Here is an 18,284-nt window from a genome sequence, read left to right as displayed (position 1 = left end):
GATGTTGCTGATGATTGTTGTTGTCATCATTGTTGTTAATATCGGTTTTTTGGATCCCCAGTGGAAGAAGGAAGTCTATGAAAGCCACACTTTCACATTTCTCTCTCAGCACCTGCTCAATATTCCACCTCAGCCAGTGTAGAATTGTGGAATCACAGAATGGTTTGGGTTGAAAGAGACCTCGAAGATCATCTCATTGCATGAGGGACAACTCCCCCTGTCCCAGGTTGTTCCAAGCCCCATCCATCCTGGCCCTGGACACTTCCAGGGATGGGCCCCAACCCCTTCCAGCCACAACCTGCTCCAGTTCCTCAACAAATGCCCAGAATTTTTCTTTTCTGCACGTGCTGGGAAGCTGAAAGCCTGAATCTCAGAATGCCTGAATCAACCACGTCTCTGAGAGACTTTGTGTCTTTCTGAGCCATCAGAATGCTTTCATTAAGCATTCATAATATTTAGATTATTCTTATATTTTTGAAAATTCTTTAGCTTGGAGAAGATGCTATTGTCTCAGTGTTCACATTTATAGGTTTTTAATGCGGTGTATTATGCTCCAGGGTTGAAAGAAAGCCAACAATATTTTTGTCAGTAACCAAATTGATTGAAATTGAAATGCTTTTACTCCACAAAGAAAAGGAAAAGCTTTCTCTTCTTTTGAGGAACTTGAAGTCTAGATGCTTTAAAGTGCCTATTTAAATTTAGTATATTTTAGGTTCTTCATTGTGCTTCTCACAAAGAGTATCCTCGAAGGCTGATTTAATTCAGAGGAATCAGATATTTGAGGACGAGCAATTTGAAAAAGATGGATGGATATTTTTCACTTGATTTTTCATTTTTCAACTTATGTAATAATCACTCCGGACATGGCTGTTAAAAGTTGAGATTTCTTGTGTGTCTGACTTATTGAATGGTGACATCTTTAATAAAAATCATATTTTTTAAGTGGCGTTGCCGACAGAATTCCAGCTTCACTTTCCCAAGGCACAGTGCCAGTACAAGGCTGTCTGGGCTGCTAATTAGGAGCATCAATGTCAAAAGAGTGGCACAGCAAAGGCAGTGATGCTGCAGGGTTTCACAGCTTGTCATTTATGTGTTTTAACTCTTCTTACCTGCTCTCACCATCACTGGCTATTGGAGGAAAAAAAAAAGGAGACTTGGTGTTCCTTGTCTTGTTCCAAATGTGGCTTTTTACTCAGTGGAGGCAAAAAGTACTCCCAAATGTCTTTCTGCTTGTCTTTGCAATAAATTTGGTTTGTTCCCTGATAAATATATAATTTTATCTCTTTTTTTTTCTTTCTAATTAGATAATAAATTAAACTAAGTCTGGCCATGCCAGTTTGGACATTGCATTCAGAAACGAGATATAGAGGTTTTAGAAGAAAAATTAGTAATTTAAAATAAACAAAGTAATTCTTCCTTTATGATCAATTTTTGCAAAAGAAAAAAAACCAAAAAAAATTAAAAACAAAACCCCACAAAAACCTAAAAAGCAACCCAGCATTTCCAGGTGAAAAGCAGAGATTGTTTTAAGCACTTTCAAATATATATATATTAAATATATATGAATATGGGGAAAATCTAAATATGAACTCAATACTGATTTATTCATGCATATATGAGGAAGTTTTCATTGCAGTAATGTCCAGACTAAAGAAAAAATGACTATAAAAGGCAATAGAACCTAAGTCTATCTCTTTCATCATTGACAAGAAGCATATGGAGAGTTCAAGGAATATTTCAAATTTTAATTACATTTCATCCAAAATCATTCCCCAGTTCACTCAGAAGTTTCTCAAAAACAGACCAACAATTGCAGAATTCCACTGAGTAATTTGCTCAGAACAGTTCTTACATTAAAAATAAGGAATGTTTATACTGAAGTTTTTAACAGGAAAAAGCTTGCTAATTTTTGTTTCTACATCTGGGAAAAATGAAATCTGTTAATATAACACTGATTTTAAGAGATAATGAATAGGCAGAATCCTTGATTACAGCAGTAACAGAAAACCAAGAATATGTCCCTGCTTTTGCCTCTTCTGCTGAAAATCTGAAGTCTTATGCTAGTCTTGATTTGAAATGGAAATAAATATAATAATTCATACAGTACAAGATATATGTGTGAAAATCAAAGTGGAAAAAGAGAGCCATTCTGTTTTTCTCTGATTTCCATAAACTATGGATTGGCCATAAGACATATATTTCCAGAACCCTTTGAAGATTTAGCCACCCTTATATGTAATTATTGTTTTCTCTAAAGGTCTAGTAATGTCAGGATGTTTAAAAGACATAGGAAAAGTTCACTTCCAGACACACTCTTGCTGTGCCCACAGTCTACATAATGTCATTAAGTAGAGCAGAATTTAACCTATATGCTGTCTTAACTATTCTTTATGAAGTCCCTAAGAGGAAATCCTAGTTTTTAGAAAGTAATAAAGGAAAGATGATCACATTTGGCAGAAATGCTCCAAGGAAACTGTTATTAATATAGGAAAAGCTCTCAGAACTATATAGAAGATTGCTCAGAATAAATATGTGTGTATTAAAGGGAAAACATTTCTTTTTAGAGACTTCTGAAACCATGCAAATGAAAGAAAAAAAGATTAATTACTTTAAAGATGTGAGTGGACCAGACATCTGCACATAGTGGGGTTTAAATATGAATCCAGAAATAGGCATGAAATGAATTCAGGAGTTTCTTGAGTAGAAAAGCTTTATATATATATATTTTAAAAGTCCCCAGTTCAACCAGAGCCTTTCCTCAGTGATTTGCAGTGGGTGCAACTCGTGTGGTAGATGGGGAGCCATTCACAGCGGCCTCATGCAGAGCTGCTGCCAAACCATGGAGATAAAATGGGATTCACACAACCCATCCTCTGCCAGCTGAGGGGATTTCTCATGGAGAATTTAATTTGGTGGGCGAGCAGACCTGGACAATTCTCTGGTGGGAAGGTGGATGTGTCCAAGGCAGGGGGCAGGAGCAGAGACAAACCCCAGAGCAGATCAGTGGTGAATCCAACACAGAGATGCCAAATGTGCTCAGCACCCACAGGAATTGCTGAGGACTGTGATGGGCTGGTTGGGAGGGAAGTGTTCTTTGCACAGCAGGGCTGAAGCATGAGCAGATGACACTTCAACTAATTAAAGTTGAAAAGTGGTGTGTTTATTACAGCACCGGGCACAAGTGGAACAATTTCCAAAGGCACGTGCAAGGAATCACAGGAATCTGTTAATAGAACACTGATTTTAATAGATAATGAATAGGCAGAATCCTTGATTACAGCAGTAACAGAAAACCAAGAATATGTCCCTGCTTTTGCCTCTCTTCTCTGTCTCTCTATTGATCTAAAAAAGTCTTATATATTCATATAATTCCCAAAACACCGAATACATATTCATTACCTAACCCTGCCTACCCCTGTTTAGTATTAAAATGTATTTAAATGAGTCCAAAGTTCCTTCATGCTTGTGCTGTCCCTCACCTCAAATGGGTTTTTGGTCTTCTGAGGTCAAAGTGATTCTTCACTTTTGCCTTGTAGGCAGTCTTTGGACCCCTTGGCTATAGCTCAGGTTTCAGGGCCCAGGTCCTCTTCTTTTTCACAATCAGATCCACATGCTATCCTGCTTCTTTAAACACAGTAAAGACAAATACATTATTTACATCTCAGCCTTAACTATTCCAGCTGCTAATAATTAACTATCCCTTATTATTTCTACTCTTCTTGCTGTACTCTTAATTGTTTCTATCCCCTCCCCTAACTAAATCTAGCTAAACTTTTAACTCTTTCAGTTTATTTAAACCCTTGATTCAGGACATCTCTCTGGCAGTCTGTTCTTCTGAAGAAAATCACTGTGAATTAATGTGTTGCTTGTTCTGGAAACTCTGTGATAGAAGTGATGAAACTTGGAATGCTCTGGAAAGAACAGCTTTACAAGGAATGGAGTTGGAATGAGCCTAAACCTCTCCAATAGCCCATGCTCGTGCTGCTGGGAGCTCCATGCCCTTCCCAAATCCTGCTGGGCAGGGAACTTATGGATAAATAAGTGTTCAAACAGCTACCAGTGCTGTTTGACACAAAGTTTATGGTGTGGTATTGCTTCTGGATCTCTCACTTTTCCTGGAATGCTGAGCTCAGTTTTAACAACCTAATTCAAATGATTATCCCTAATATGACCTTGAAAAAAATTATTCTTGATTTCCATAAAAAAAACCCAAGTTGTTTGGTGCAATTTATTGTGATATGTTACCAAAAACCTAAGGAAAGAACAGAGCAAACATTTTATAACTCTAAGCACTGTTATGTTAAATCCAATAACCTGTGTGTGATGTGCCTTTCACATATGTATCACTTTTCTCTCAAAATAGGTACATTCACACAATAAGAAAAAACACACCCTTCCCCAACAGGCTGCTACCTAACCTTGTTCCTTTTCACCCACTTTTCATCTACAGCAATCTTCTAGAGCGCTCGTTGCAGGAATTTAATTACTAGTTTTATTTCTACAAATGTCTGAAGTTGGATCCCTTTTGTCCCATTTAAACGATATTTTCTGAAATGCTTCTGTTACACAGGAGCTTATCTGCAATTTTCAAAAGTCTCTCTGAATCAGTAAACCATACATTTTTTCATTCCACAAATCCAACTTTAGAAAATGGTAAGCGGGCACGTTGAAAATGCTTTAACTGTTGCTGACTTCCAGAGGCACAGAGTTTTCTTCTGGCATTTTTAAAAGCATGTCCTAGATTTTGTTTGGAAAAAGGAAGGAGAAAAAAAAAGTGTTTTCTCCCTATTGTCTGAAATCTATCAGTGCTCACATATCTCACAGTGCATCTGACATTGGCCTTCTCTGGAGTTTGGATATTGGGCTAAATGGAGCATTTCTTTATTCTGGCTCAGCAGATCTTGGTAATAGGACCTATCAGGAACAATATTCCCTTTGAATTAAAAGGGAAATGAGTAGTGGAAGGGCAGGAATGGGAGAGACAGAAGACAGCAGTGAACTGTGTAATGGGGTGGCTGAGGTGGGATACAGTTGGTGTTCCTGGTATTTCACTGAGTAAATCTTATTTAAGTTACCTGCACTTTGAAGGACAATAAATGAGCTTCCATGTCTGTTTTAAGTACAAGGCTCATAAGCCCTGAGTTATCACCAAAAACTCAATGAATTCAATTTTTGTTCAATCAAGTTTACTTACTATTCTCCAATGCAGCATGAATGTGATGGAAGCAACTTTTTTTTTTTTTTTTTTTTTTTTGATTGTGGAAAGCAAACTCAAAAGTCCTCCATCTGAAGGATCATAAACATACAGAAAACTAAAAGTTAAAAAAAACCAAACCAGCTTCTCTATGTAATGATATTTTATCATATCTGGCTTCTTTTATCATGACAGAATCTCAGCTTATGTTAGCACTATTTTGAAAGCACTGTAGTATAATAAACATATTTAAGCTTTTTAAATCAAAAATCATTGATATTGATCATTGAAAACATTTAACATGATATATTTTTCTATGAATTGCAGTGTCCTTTATTAAAGAATAACTAATTCTCTCCTATAGAGTGGTATCAATACAATACTGTCAATAAGAAGAGGAAGAAATCTTAGTTAAATAAAATTGATAAAGTTATGTTTTTTGTACTTCTCTGTACTTTTGCTTACTGTAACTAAGATGGTGTATGGGCAGGTCAGCTGATTTATAAGAAAAATGAAGAATTTAAAAGGCATTTGCAGAGGGTGGTTCCACAGGAAAAAGAACGGAGGGAGCAGCTGTGTTAGGGTGCTGTGGAGCTGCCACAGAGTCCTGAGAAGAAAAATTTGGTTGTTAGTGAACATCTCTATATTATTACAGAAAATTTACTTCAATTCTACTTCTTGTGGCAACTATCAGAAATCTGGCAGCATCCAGATACCCCAGAACTACAAGAAAAAAGTATTTAAAATGAAAATGAATGCATAGATAAGGTGGTTTTAGACGTGCACATCACATTTTATTTTATTTATCCCTGTTAGGTATTTCTGGTCTGTTTTTAGTCCCCTTTAAATATAACCAACAAGCTCCTTTAAACTTTACAAATGTAAAGTTTAAAGTTTACCATCCCCAGGGTCTGGCAGACATCCTAGAACACTAAATCCAGAATCTGAGTGCCTTCAGAGCTGCCTTCCCCAGCAACCTGGTACCAGCAGTGTTCCAGGTGTTCCAGAGGTGCACCATCATTCAGTGGAGCTGCTTCTGAGGAGACCATAAAAAATCACAATGACAGACTTAAAAATATTTAACAGAGCTCAAAACAAATGTGCATCTTTCAAACCACTGTGGTTGCAATCAGCTACCTGTACTTAAAAGGAAACAATTCTCCCCAACCCCTATTTGTGTATTGAGAATTGGATTCCCTATTAGAAACCCTGTAATAGATGTAAAGCAGCTGGAGCCCTTTAAGTGAAAGGAGCATCTGCTGGCAGAGCAGCCAGCACTCGCTTACTTGGGTTGAAACTGCACTCCTGAGCTCTTTTTTTTTTTTTTCTTTTTTCCTTTTTTTTCTTTTGGCAGATGTGCAGCAAATAGCAATGGACTGGATCACGGGGAATTTTTACTTTGTGGATCACGTCAGTGACAGGATCTTTGTCTGCAGCCAGAATGGCTCAGTGTGCGTGACCCTCATCGAGCTGGACCTGAGCAACCCCAAGGCCATAGCTCTTGATCCAACTGCAGGGTAAGGCTCTTTCTTTGCACTAAGATTTATTTCACATGAGTGTTTTAATAACTATTTTTCCTTTGCTGTAGTGAGTTACTTGCATAGTTGCTGTACTAAAGCAATAATGTGCACTGAACGTGGAGCAAATAGTTAACTGTGTTAATTGCAATAATTATTGCAGCATGTGCCTTGTGACTTCTCAAAATGGAATCAAAACTGAGAAAGCAATTTAATCCCTACTTGTCACAACATTTGCTTTTGATGTTTGCTTTTCTGTAAGTTGTGCTTCTAACGAAAGGATGCGGGAAAGGAGTTTTTGAAGGGTTTTTATGCTTTATCCCCTCATTTACAGGAATATTGGAAATGAGTGTACTGAGCTTATTTACACAAAAAAAAAAAAACTGGAAGAATTTTACTATTCTTTAGAGGGTCAGCTCTAATGGTAAAATTACCATTTTCTGTTCCACAGACAACTACATTCAGTGCCAGTTGGGAATTAAGCCTTGCTTAAAATACAGAGCACTAAATATCCTCCAATTTATAACATCCACCAGCTGGGAAAAGTTTTTAAGCAATAATGATGTAAAAGCATTACTAAATAGGAGTAGAAATAGGATAAATTAATTTATAACTAAATTTTGGTAATGGTTTTGAGCAAGGATTTTACCTTGGTTTTATTAGTCAGTAAGTAGTTCAGACCAAAATCCCTGATGGAATATGTCCTAAACTGCCATAAGCCCCTTCTCAACAAATACAAAAATATTTACAGTAGAACAGCTTGTCATCCATATGTGGACTTTTGTCAGTCTTTATTTAAAGCCTGAACGAATATTAAGAAGCATTATCACAATGACTTCAATTCTGACAGGAACAGCTTGCATGTAAAGTTTACAAAGAAGTTTGATAATGTGATCTTGAGTATAGCTGTATTTCTCTCTGCAGCAGATGGTAAGCTTGACTTGATCTGACTGCAGAGTGGTTTAAAAAGAAAAATAAAAATTCATGCAGAAATTGATTTTCTGCAAGTTCTGATCTGAAAGAACTTGAAGCTTTCAAATTTGCTGACAGCAGCCTTTTTTCTGTGCCTTTACTTGTACATTCTTTGCTGGATTTACTGGATGAATCCAAAGCTTGTCATTAGCTAATCTTAACTGTCAGGGATGTAGGAATTGTGCCCAAGCCTTTGGTTTTGTGAGGAGGGACAGGAAAATGAGAGATTTCAATTGTTATCAGCTGGCTACAAACCATTCCTGCTCAGAGCCACCTGCTCAGTGCAAGGTGAAGAGTAGCTGCTCTGGGGAGAGGAAGGGCTGGCCTGGAGGAAAGGTCACAATAATATTTTACACTGTTTCTTATTCTTTTTAAGCAATCTCCATTTATTTTGTGGTTAAAACACAGTGTGGAAAATTTTATCAGAGTGCATGTTTTGTAGTTCAGCAGTTATTTCATTACTGGGTTTTTTTTGGCATTTTTATTAATTATCTGATGTATGTTGTTCTGTTAATTGGATACCTAACATACATTTTAACTGCTAACCCCCAATTTATATATTAATTTTGTTAGTTTTTGACTGGGTTTTGGTACAGAATGTAAACAGATAATGAAAAAGCATTCTGGCTATTTAAAAAAACATCTCTTGATCCTTTCTTTTGTTTTCTGTTCTTTCTTTCTTTTAACCCTTTCATGCTGATGGTTGTTGTGACTTATTTAGGTGTCAGAGTTTTAGGGTGGTACTGATCTCTTGCTAACTTGGTGGGTTTATTTTATTTTAAAAATGACAAAAGCATCCTTATTAAAACCTTCAGTGCAAGTTGAGCTCTGAATGAGTTGCTGCTTACTCAGAGGGGACCATTTCCAATTCTAAAAAATTCAGAGTGTGATCCCAAGCCTTTATGTCTGTGATAAACTTCCTGTAGTAGCACAGGGTCAAGCCCTGCTATTCTTGCATGTTCACGTCCGTGTGTTAGGAGTTCAGTTATGTCATGAACCAGAAATTCTGCTTTTATCCATGAAACAGCCAAGGCACGGTGGAAAATTTGCTCATTCCAAATGGTTCCCCTGGCTGGACTCAGGAATATCTGTTCTGAGTGTGGTTAATTTTACATCTGTGTGCCTGCAAGTTCTGTTAGATGTTTAGTGGTGATGGTTTGATATATTCTCCTGTGAGCTCACAATGGAACTGGAGCTGCTGAGCCTCTTTCCTATCACACAGGGAGTGAAAGAACTTTTCAGAAAAATTTATTCTCATAAAACTGAATTTGAAATTGAGGGGAAAAAAAGATTTTGTTATTCATGCAGCTCTTGAAGAGCCACGTTTGTTATGTTCCTCTTCCAAGCACGTGACTTTGACAGGATTTCAGCACTTTATCATTCTGAACTGTGTTTGATGTTTTGGTTATTCCAGACTAGATCTAATGCACAACCACCAGAAAAACTCCTGCTGCCCCCAGTGAGCTGGTAACTTACCCAGTTAGGGGTTTTGCAGTCCTGGTCCTCATCTCTTTCATTAACTAATTATCAATTAAGATTAGCACAGAGTGAGTATCAGATCCGTGTAAAGGAGAGCAGCATTTCCAGGGGCAGAGAATGTGCCTCCACTGGCCCCTGGGAGCCCTTCAGAGCCCAGACACAGCAGTGAAACATGGACTGAAGGAAAAGCTGGGACAAGGAGAGTAGGAAATGAAGTGGAAATTGGTAACAGAGAGGGAGGATAAATTGTTTTACAATAATATATTATCTATCAAATGCCTTTGAACTAAGATGTTTGGCTCAATATGTCTGCAGTTGATAGCTTTGATAAATTTTAATACAGGACTTCTTTTCTTCAGTGGTCAAGGAACTGAAGCAATTACTTTTGCTGGTCCATGAAATTGGTGTAAAATTGATGATGGTGCTGCTGGCTGTCAACATGAAACAAATACAAGCTGGGTTAGAATGGGTTTAGCTGAGATCCTCAGTTCAGGTCTGCTGTACTCTTGGGGAATGGTTTTTCAGAGTATTCCAGCCAGTATTCCATTGGCATATTCATGAGACTTTGATCAGCAGACATTGATGATGGGGAAGGTAACACATTTAAAACTCACAAGAGGATGGATCAGATTTAGGTTCTCTCTCAGCTCTGCCACAACCAGCTAAATGGCTCTACACAGAGCATTTTATTTTTTTTATGGCTCTGCATCTCTTTGTATTCAACAAGAAGGATGCAATGCCTGTTGTTCAAGCTCTGTGATATTTGAATACATTCAGGAACACTGGGAATTAATATTGTGGGGTGCTAACTGTGTACATCTTCATGATTATTCTGTAAATATGTCTACTTAATTGCCTCCAGTGTTCAAGACAAATTGTTGCCTTCCACTGCACCACGATGGCCATGGAGAATGTACTGCACCATTTTACAGAGCAAAAATGCCCTGGAGCAGGGGGATGTGCTGCAGATTCCACCCAACACTTCAGTCCTGCTCATACTGCTCAGACATGGAATAATATAAATACCAGGGTGTCCTAATTTCTCTTCATACCTATTTTCTGATTTTTTTGGGAATGTCAGAAAATGGGGAAATGACAGGAAGAGCTGCAAATGAGGCTGCAGCCTTGGGGCTACTCCTGGTTCCAGAAATGTGCAGCTTGTACAAATGGCTGTGATGCTTTTTTTGGGATGCCAGCCACAACTTTCTACTTTATTTCCCAGGCTTGTGGAAAAAGATGAACTTCAAGGAGGTGAGGTTTGAAATGTGGAGGGTATTGATGTAGCATCCACTGACAGAACTGTTCAAACATAAGGAGAGTGTTTCATGGATAAAAGGTTACACAGGGTGACATTGCAAAGAGGATGTGCAGAGCAAGGCTGGAGCATGGAAGGATGTGTGGAGCAGAGTGAGGAGCAGTAATGGACTAAGGAAATGGTTTAGATACCTCCTACATGAACCTCCATGGAATCATCACAGAATTCCAGAACAGTTTGGGTTGGAAAGGACCTTAAAATTCAGTCTGTTCTGCCCCCTGTCATGGCAGGGACACCTTTGCTATCCCACCTTTGCTATCCAAGCCCTGTCCAGCCTGACCTTGGACACTTCCAGGGATGGGGCAACCACAGCTTCTCTGGGCACCCTGTGCCAGGGCCCCACCTCCTCACAGGGAATAATCTCTTCCCAAAATCCCATCTGACCCTGCCCTCCTCCAGTGTGAAGCCATTCCCTGTGTCCTGTCCCTCCATCCCTTGTCCCAGGTCCCTCTCCAGCTCTCCTGGAGCCCTTTAGGCTCTGGAAGGGGCTCTGAGCTCTCCCCAGAGCCTTCCCATTTCCCCTCTGAGCGCCCCCAGCTCTCCCAGCCTGGCTCCAGCCCTGGGAGCATCTCTGTGGCCTCCAGGAGCTGCTCCAGCAGCTCCACGTCCTTGCTGTGCTGAGGATGCCAGGGCTGGAGGCAGCTCTGCAGGTGGGGTCTCACCTTGACCTCTCCACTCTGCCTGTGATCAGCCAGGACCTGGGTGGGTTTCTGGGCTGCCAGGGCACACTGGAGGCCAACACAAGAGATGCTGGATTGAGGGGGAGAAGAGGAAGAGAAGAACCAGAGGGGATGAACAATTGAGTCATTGCTGGAGTCATTCAAACTTGTGACTGCCATTTAAAAGTTGTATTAGGAACAAAGGGGAGAAAAGACTTATAAAGAGATTTGTAAAAGGAGCAAGCTCACATTTTAATACTGCAACAGTGTGTGTCATGTAAATATTTGAATAAATCTTTTAATCGGCTTTTCTTTCTGCTATGGTGTAGAAATACAGAAAAACCCACAGGCTCCACTTATTTCTTCCACACAATGTTTGTGAATGCATTCAAAAAGAGATTGTGTTATGATGATTGAAGAACAACAGCTATTAACGTGTTATGGTGTTATGTACCATTTCTTGGTAATGTTAATGAGTCAGGAAAAAAACAAATAAATGCACAACAGCAAAAAAAACCCAACCAAATACTCTGTTGCATTTTAAATCTGTAATAGCAATCAGTTGATACCTCTGGGATTAACAAAGGGGAACAAGGGAAAAATTAACAGCTGAAGTTGTCTACTTCATCATCTCAGAAATTTATTCCAAGGAAAAAATATAAAAATTTTATTCTGTGAAAGTCCTTGCTGATTCTGAAGATGCTAAGCACAGATTTCTTCTGTGGCTCAAATCAAAGCCACAGTATGAAAATAATAATGATAATTAAAATACACCATGTCATTGTGTAAAACACAATAGGGAAATTTGCCTCAGTCTGAAATTTCAGAAGACAGCAGGAAGCAAGGGGGTAAAAAGATATTTTGAAATTCAGCCTTCTGTATAAAAACAGAGTTAAACAGCAGCTTTAAGATACCATATTTGAGAGATCTGGAAGAAGAATAATAAGAAATATTTAATTATGCCTTTTTAATTTTTACTTTTGAACTTATTCTACCTCTCAAATCTGGTAGAGGTAAGAGGAGGAAACTGGGGGTTGGTCATCCCCCTGTGGTGATCAGGGTGTTCAGATGCTGTTGCAAATGTTTTTTCTCAATCTGTGTTACCATGCTCGTGGGATGTTTGCTTTTCTTGGTCAGATCAAAATGCAATGCAAGGTCCACTGAACACTTTTCACTCAAAACCAAAGGAAATGGAAAAGAATTTACACATCACGGAATGAAAAGTTTTCCTTATTAGAGAGCCATGCTCAGGAGATGGTGCCTGGGGTCTGGAGAAGCCATCCCAGAGGATGGAAAACAGCCCTTAATGAGTCAAAGAGATTGAAGGTATAAATAGAAAGAGATTTGGGCTGACAACTCAACCTGTTTGCCATCATGGGCAGACATGTAAGCCAGCCAGAGCTGTCCTGCTTGGTGGGATTTTGGACAGAAGATGGGTGAGGTCTCTGATGGAATGCTTGATGGGACAGAACCCAAGGCCAGCCCTGAAATCCTGCATGAATAAATCCCCAACAGCCAGCAAAGAGCAAATCAGCTGGTGAGGGGTGGAGAGGGACCTTCCTGAATCAAATTTATTGACAGTCATTTTGTTTTTCTTCTCTTTCTGTACCTATGTATTTCCAAAAAAAAAATAAAAATCCAACCACAAATGCAAATTGTATTAGGCAAAATGAATAGAGTCTGCATTCAACTCATGTTTGCCTGGAGGTATCAGTGAGGAGCTGAAAATTTTTGCAGGGAGGAAGAGTAGAAATTCAAAAAGGAAGGGAGGTCAGACAAACTTTTCTTTTTTCTCTATTTCCTTCATTGTTATTTAAACAGGAGAGTAGTTCAGGGTAAAAATAAAACATCTGCACTTATTGTCTGCTGCCTGTTTTATTCTCTTTTTACTCTCTTGCCTCTGAGCTTTTATAGCAGCCATTGGGCTTAGGAGAGACTCTGAGTCTTAAAACTTTGGTGGTTTTTTTTTTTTCCCTATCAGATTAGTCACAATTTTCTGCTGATCAAAGAAGATAGTTATAATCATTAAATCATTAAAGCTCACTTTTAAACAGCCAAATCATTAGTGGTTTAATAACATGCCATTATTAAAAGAGCTCAGCTCCTTTTCTTGTCACAAAGATTTTCAAAGAGCTGTAAGATACATATAAGACTCACTCACTTCAAAAAACTTTTTAAAATGGCCTGAAAAGGAATCTTAAAAAAATTATTAAAAACTCAACAAAACAAACAAAAAAACCCCTCACACACAAAAAAAAAACACTAAAAACTTTGTAATAACTAATCATAACTAATCATAATATGAAAGTTTTCATTAAGAATTCATATTTTGTTGCTCGTCCTCCCCCTCCACAACCTCTTTCAGGCTGTGAACAGTTGGAGAAGGTGTAATAGAGGAGCCAAAATAAGATGAGAGAAGAAAGGATACTTAATCAGACCAAAAAAAAACCCAAAAATTTTAAAAATTATTTCAGCTTTTAAAAATTATTTCAGCTTTTTTTTTAGTCCCTTTAGCTCAAATGCTTGCTAGAAAATTATGAAAACAAGGTTTTTTTTGTCTGATCTCAGGTTTTGCAAAACTGCTTCCATTTCCATGCTATTCCATCTTTTAATTTTAATTGTTGTAACTAAACTGAGACAGAAAACTCTTTCACCTTTGCATTTCCCCCTGGATCTTTTCTCCCTCGAAACTTCAATTCCAGTGCAGCAGCACTGGGAAACCTTGTGGCTGCTGCTCTTGGTAAGAAAAAGAAGAGATATTGTCACATGCTGAAGATGTGTTTATGTTGAAGACAGGTTCTGATATGAATTAGAGCCCTGCATGAGTGGAAAAGCAGAATAACATGTCCATTTCTGAGTGTCCTTCACAAAAAACCCAAAAAAACCCCAAATTCTAATTCATAGATCTAGGGTGATTCCAAGAAAAGGAGAGCATTTTGAGCAGAAGCTTAATTAGTGAAGAACTGGTCTCCTTCCCAAAATAAGGTGATACAACAATTCTTCATTGATGTGCAAACAGAAGATAGAAGAAATTATAGTTCTTTTTAACAGCAAACTAAAAGATAAAATTAGATTTATGGACATGCAAAGATATGAGCTTGTATGAAAAAGTCAGCTAATTCAGTTGAAAAGGGCTCAGAGTTCCTGACAAATCTAAAGGAATTAAAATACCAAGCATGTGACCTAACTGCATTAAAAAGGAACTCATTCACAATGTCAGGTTATTGGTCTGGATTGAAGTGACAATTATAATCAAAACAATAAAAATAGAATAGGCTTGAACATGTTTGGTACATGCATGTTCTCATGTAGTGATGAGTGTTTGCTATTGTGCATACCTTTTCATTAATCAAACATTTCTGAAAATAAAGATGGATGAGTATAATTCATATTGTCTTCTTCTATACCCTGAAGGTGGGCTGTATTTGGTGCCCAATCCAAGCTGCATTCAGAATAAAAAAAGGTACTGATAGTGACAAAGGATGTATTTTTTGATAATAATCCTTTGTGAAAGAGCTGGCAAAGTGAACATTGGCAATGTTATTAGAATAGTTCAGAACTGATGTTCTGAGACTTGGTATTATAACAATAGTGCCTGGAGAATGAAAAGCTAACTAGAGTAATACTGGTGAAGCATGAAGTAAAGTGAGCCTTTTTTCTTATGCAGCATGTGCCCAGTGATGGATTTCATATATTGCTGCTAAGAGGAACAACATTTGAGTAGTGTCAGCAAGTATGAGAAGAAATCAGTGGGAATACAATACAAAAACATTTGTGGAATTACAAGATAGCTGTGGTTTGTAAAGAGAAAAATTAAAAAAAAACCCAAAAATCTAGCTTGTAAGTCAGTGAAACTTTTCTTCATTTATCCCAAGTTTGGTGCAGAGGGGCACAAAGTCAGTGTGGTGCCTCTCTTGGGGGGTCAGGTTCTCCTGGGGAGCTGAGCTGCCAAACCTCAGCATCTTCATTACCCAAACCACCTCTGCCTTCTGCTCTGGGGCTCTAAACATCAGAAGTGGCTCAGCAAACCAGGCTGGGCACAGGAACAGCACAAATGGAACTCTGAGCTGCACTGCCTGGGGCCATGCACAGCTGATCCAACACATCCTCCCACCCAGCCTCACACCTCCCTGTGGCACTGGAGTCCTTGCTCTGCTGCCTCTCCTCACACCCCTCACCCTCAGCCCTTCTCTAATTAAGCTTCTCATTAAGCTTCTGCTCAAAATGCTCTTCTTTTACTGAAATTACCGTAGACCTATGAATTAGAAAATTAGATTTTTTTTTTCTTGTTGTTTTGTTAAGGACACCCAGAAATGGACATGTTAACGTGTTATTCTCCCTGGAATAGAAGTCTAGAAGTTTGTTGTTGGTTTTTTTGTTTGTTTGGGTTTTTTTGTTTTGTTTTGTTTTTTTTTTCCTTTAATAACTGAGATGTCCAGGCAAAAGCTACATGCTTTAAGCAACCCTGTCAGTGATTTTCTTCAAGTTGAAAGCAATTAAGCTGAAGGCAATTGAGGCTACTTTGTTGCTGAATGAGAATATAAATGGGAGTTTAAGCCTCTATAATGCATGGACATAATGTTCACGTCCATTTGAAGTCTCCTTTCTTTTTTTTTGTTTTATTACCTGATTGTCTTATTATCTAACCAGCTTCTGTAAGGTCATTTATGTTGAAGACAGGCTCTGATATGAATTAGAGCAAGAACAGAATTGAAAATATAGCTGCAAAGGACCCTTTTTTTTTTTTTTAGATGTACTTGCATTAGTCTAGACCTAAAAATATCCATAGATAGCTATTGATAGAGATTTTTTTTTTCCTCTAAAATGAAGAAAATGAAAACAGGAACAAAAAGCTCGTGTTTAACACAGATAGTGTATTATGGTGTTCCAAAGTTTTCCAAATCTTTTCTCCTAGTGCAGCCCACATATTGCTTGTTTTTTTTGTTTTTTTTTTAACTGAGTCTTAGCATTGCAGTAGTGCAAAATTGTGCAAACCATGAATTTTCTAATAAACCCTTGCCATGCCATTCTTTCCCTTCTTCCCACAAGATAAATAACCGCCTGTGTAGATGCCATGTTTGAAGCATAAAACCACTAAATCATAGAATATTCTGAGTTGGAAAGGACCCAAAAGGATCATTGAGTCCATTACTCCTGCTCTGGATTAACCAGAACCACCCAGAGTAACAAAAATGATGAATTCAGTCAATTCAGTTAATTCATCAGCAGTGTGATGATATCATCCTGATGGAGCTGCTGTTTTCTCAGGGCTGATTACATGGATGGCTATTTTTTTAATATATATTGATTTTCCAATTTTATTTTTTTCCTGAGGTTTCTTGCATGTCAGTGGTCTTGTTTCTACGCTCAGTAGGGTGAACAAGCCTTGCTGAGCTCAGCTGCAACATGACCCCTTTTGGTGGAAAATAGAGAAAAGCTGGAGGAAATCTGGAGATATTAATAGGAAATAACAAAAATATAAAAAGCTCATGGCAGGTGGAAAACTTGCAGGAACTGTGGTAACCTATTCTAGAAGAGAAAATCCATATTATTCCTATAAAAGACTGGTAGAATAGCAAGGTAGATTTTAATTCTTATTAAATAAAGAACAGGAAAAACAATTTTAATTAGCAGATACTGATAAATAGAGGAAAAAAATCAAGTCTGAGGCAACCTTAGCATTTAACTGATTTAGAAGTCCTTCTGTCATTAGGTCACTTGGGACTGTCTGTCTGGAAGGGATTCAAGGTTCAGCCTTGAATTTCACATCAGGATGTATGTCTGTGCAGGTCTGTAAGCTTATAATGTCAAAGAATGGTGTGCTAGAAGAATAAATGTCAATAATTCTATTTACTAACGTTTCAGTGCTGCTATTTAAAAGTATGGCTGAATCATTACCAAAGTAACCCTTTGTTTTGTTTCTCCACTTGGAGGAATTTGAGAGATTGTAAGGAAAATGGGTTAAAACATAAATTCTAGGAAGCTCTGTTTTTTTTCTTTTAGAGGATTTGCTGCAAATTGGGTTTTAAAGGGATTTTGATACCAAAAATTTATCCTGCAAAAGTTCCTACCCCGCTTTTTAGGAATTGCCTTGATTTGAGTGGTACAATTGTAAGTTTAATTGTTTAGTTTTGTCTTCATAAAGCAGCATGAGCAGCTTTCTCACCTGGTGGTCGAGAAGGCAAATTGCTGCCTTGGGTAGAAGGTTGTGGGGATGAGGAGCAGATTTCTGGGTCTGGATTGAAGGCACTTGAGACAGGAGTTCATGTTGGGACTCAGGTGTTTATCATTTCTTATCAGTAAAACAGCCTCACTACTGTGAGTCTGGTAGCAAGGCACAAAATGAACAACAATCTCTTGTTCCAAGGTCTTTATAGACTAAACTCTCCAATTAAGAACTGACACCCAGATTATTTTCCCTTTTAACCCAATAACTGATCCCACAGAGCTGCAATGCAGACTTTTCTGCCCAATTACAAAATGCCACCCAAACCCATGAAGAAGAAGAAGGAAGAAGCATGAAGAAGAAACCCAGGATGACACCCTGTGCCCTCCATCTTGCTTCCATCCACAACACACTAAAAATCCCAAGACCTCAATTTCTCACCAAGTGACACACCTACACTGCTCTCTATAATCTATTGCACACTTTTGTGGATTCCAGTCTATCTTGAAGTCCAGGAAACTTTCTCCATGAATGAGGGTCAAAGTCAGTGCTGCCCTGGGGCTCAGGGCACCTCAGAGCAGCCACAGAAATATTCCTGGTGCCCTGGGTTTCCACACTTTTCTGTGTTTGATCAGCCACAGAGCTGTTAAATAAACTGTCCAAAGTTATCTATTGAAACACGACTGTGTCAGCCTAAAGTGGAAGGAGAATCAATTTCTGCTTCACCATCCTGAAAACTCCAGCAAAACTCCTCAAAATGTGGGAGCACTGGCTCTGTCTTGGTTCTGAAATGAATATGCTCTGTGCTAGAAACTTCTAAACCTTTTGAAGTTTGCTCATTAGCAGTTATCTTGGGTTAGTTGGTTCATTTTCACACACAAACACCTTCCTGTGCACACAAAAAACTTGGTCCAAATTCGCAGTTGGTCTCAGTCTTGGTGTTTCCAAGAAACAGAATTTAGGAGTTTGGGCACTGTCCAGG

At 38.4% G+C, this 18,284-nt stretch overlaps 1 protein-coding gene across 5 annotated transcripts in view; it reads left to right on the top strand.

Moving 5' to 3' along the window:
* LRP1B (LDL receptor related protein 1B) overlaps window positions 1-18,284 on the top strand; it is a 638,345-nt gene that overhangs the window by 362,589 nt on the left and 257,472 nt on the right. For all 5 annotated transcript variants that reach the window (XM_077181744.1, XM_077181743.1, XM_077181742.1 and 2 more), the window contains exon 7: window positions 6,549-6,711. In XM_077181744.1, coding sequence (XP_077037859.1) covers window positions 6,549-6,711 — 163 coding nt within the window. The remainder of the gene's footprint in view (window positions 1-6,548; window positions 6,712-18,284) is intronic.

The sequence above is a fragment of the Agelaius phoeniceus genome, chromosome 7 (genome assembly GCF_051311805.1).
Source record: "Agelaius phoeniceus isolate bAgePho1 chromosome 7, bAgePho1.hap1, whole genome shotgun sequence".
Taxonomy (NCBI): domain Eukaryota; kingdom Metazoa; phylum Chordata; class Aves; order Passeriformes; family Icteridae; genus Agelaius; species Agelaius phoeniceus.
Note: the sequence above shows the minus strand (reverse complement) of the source record. Positions and strands in the feature narration are given on the sequence as shown.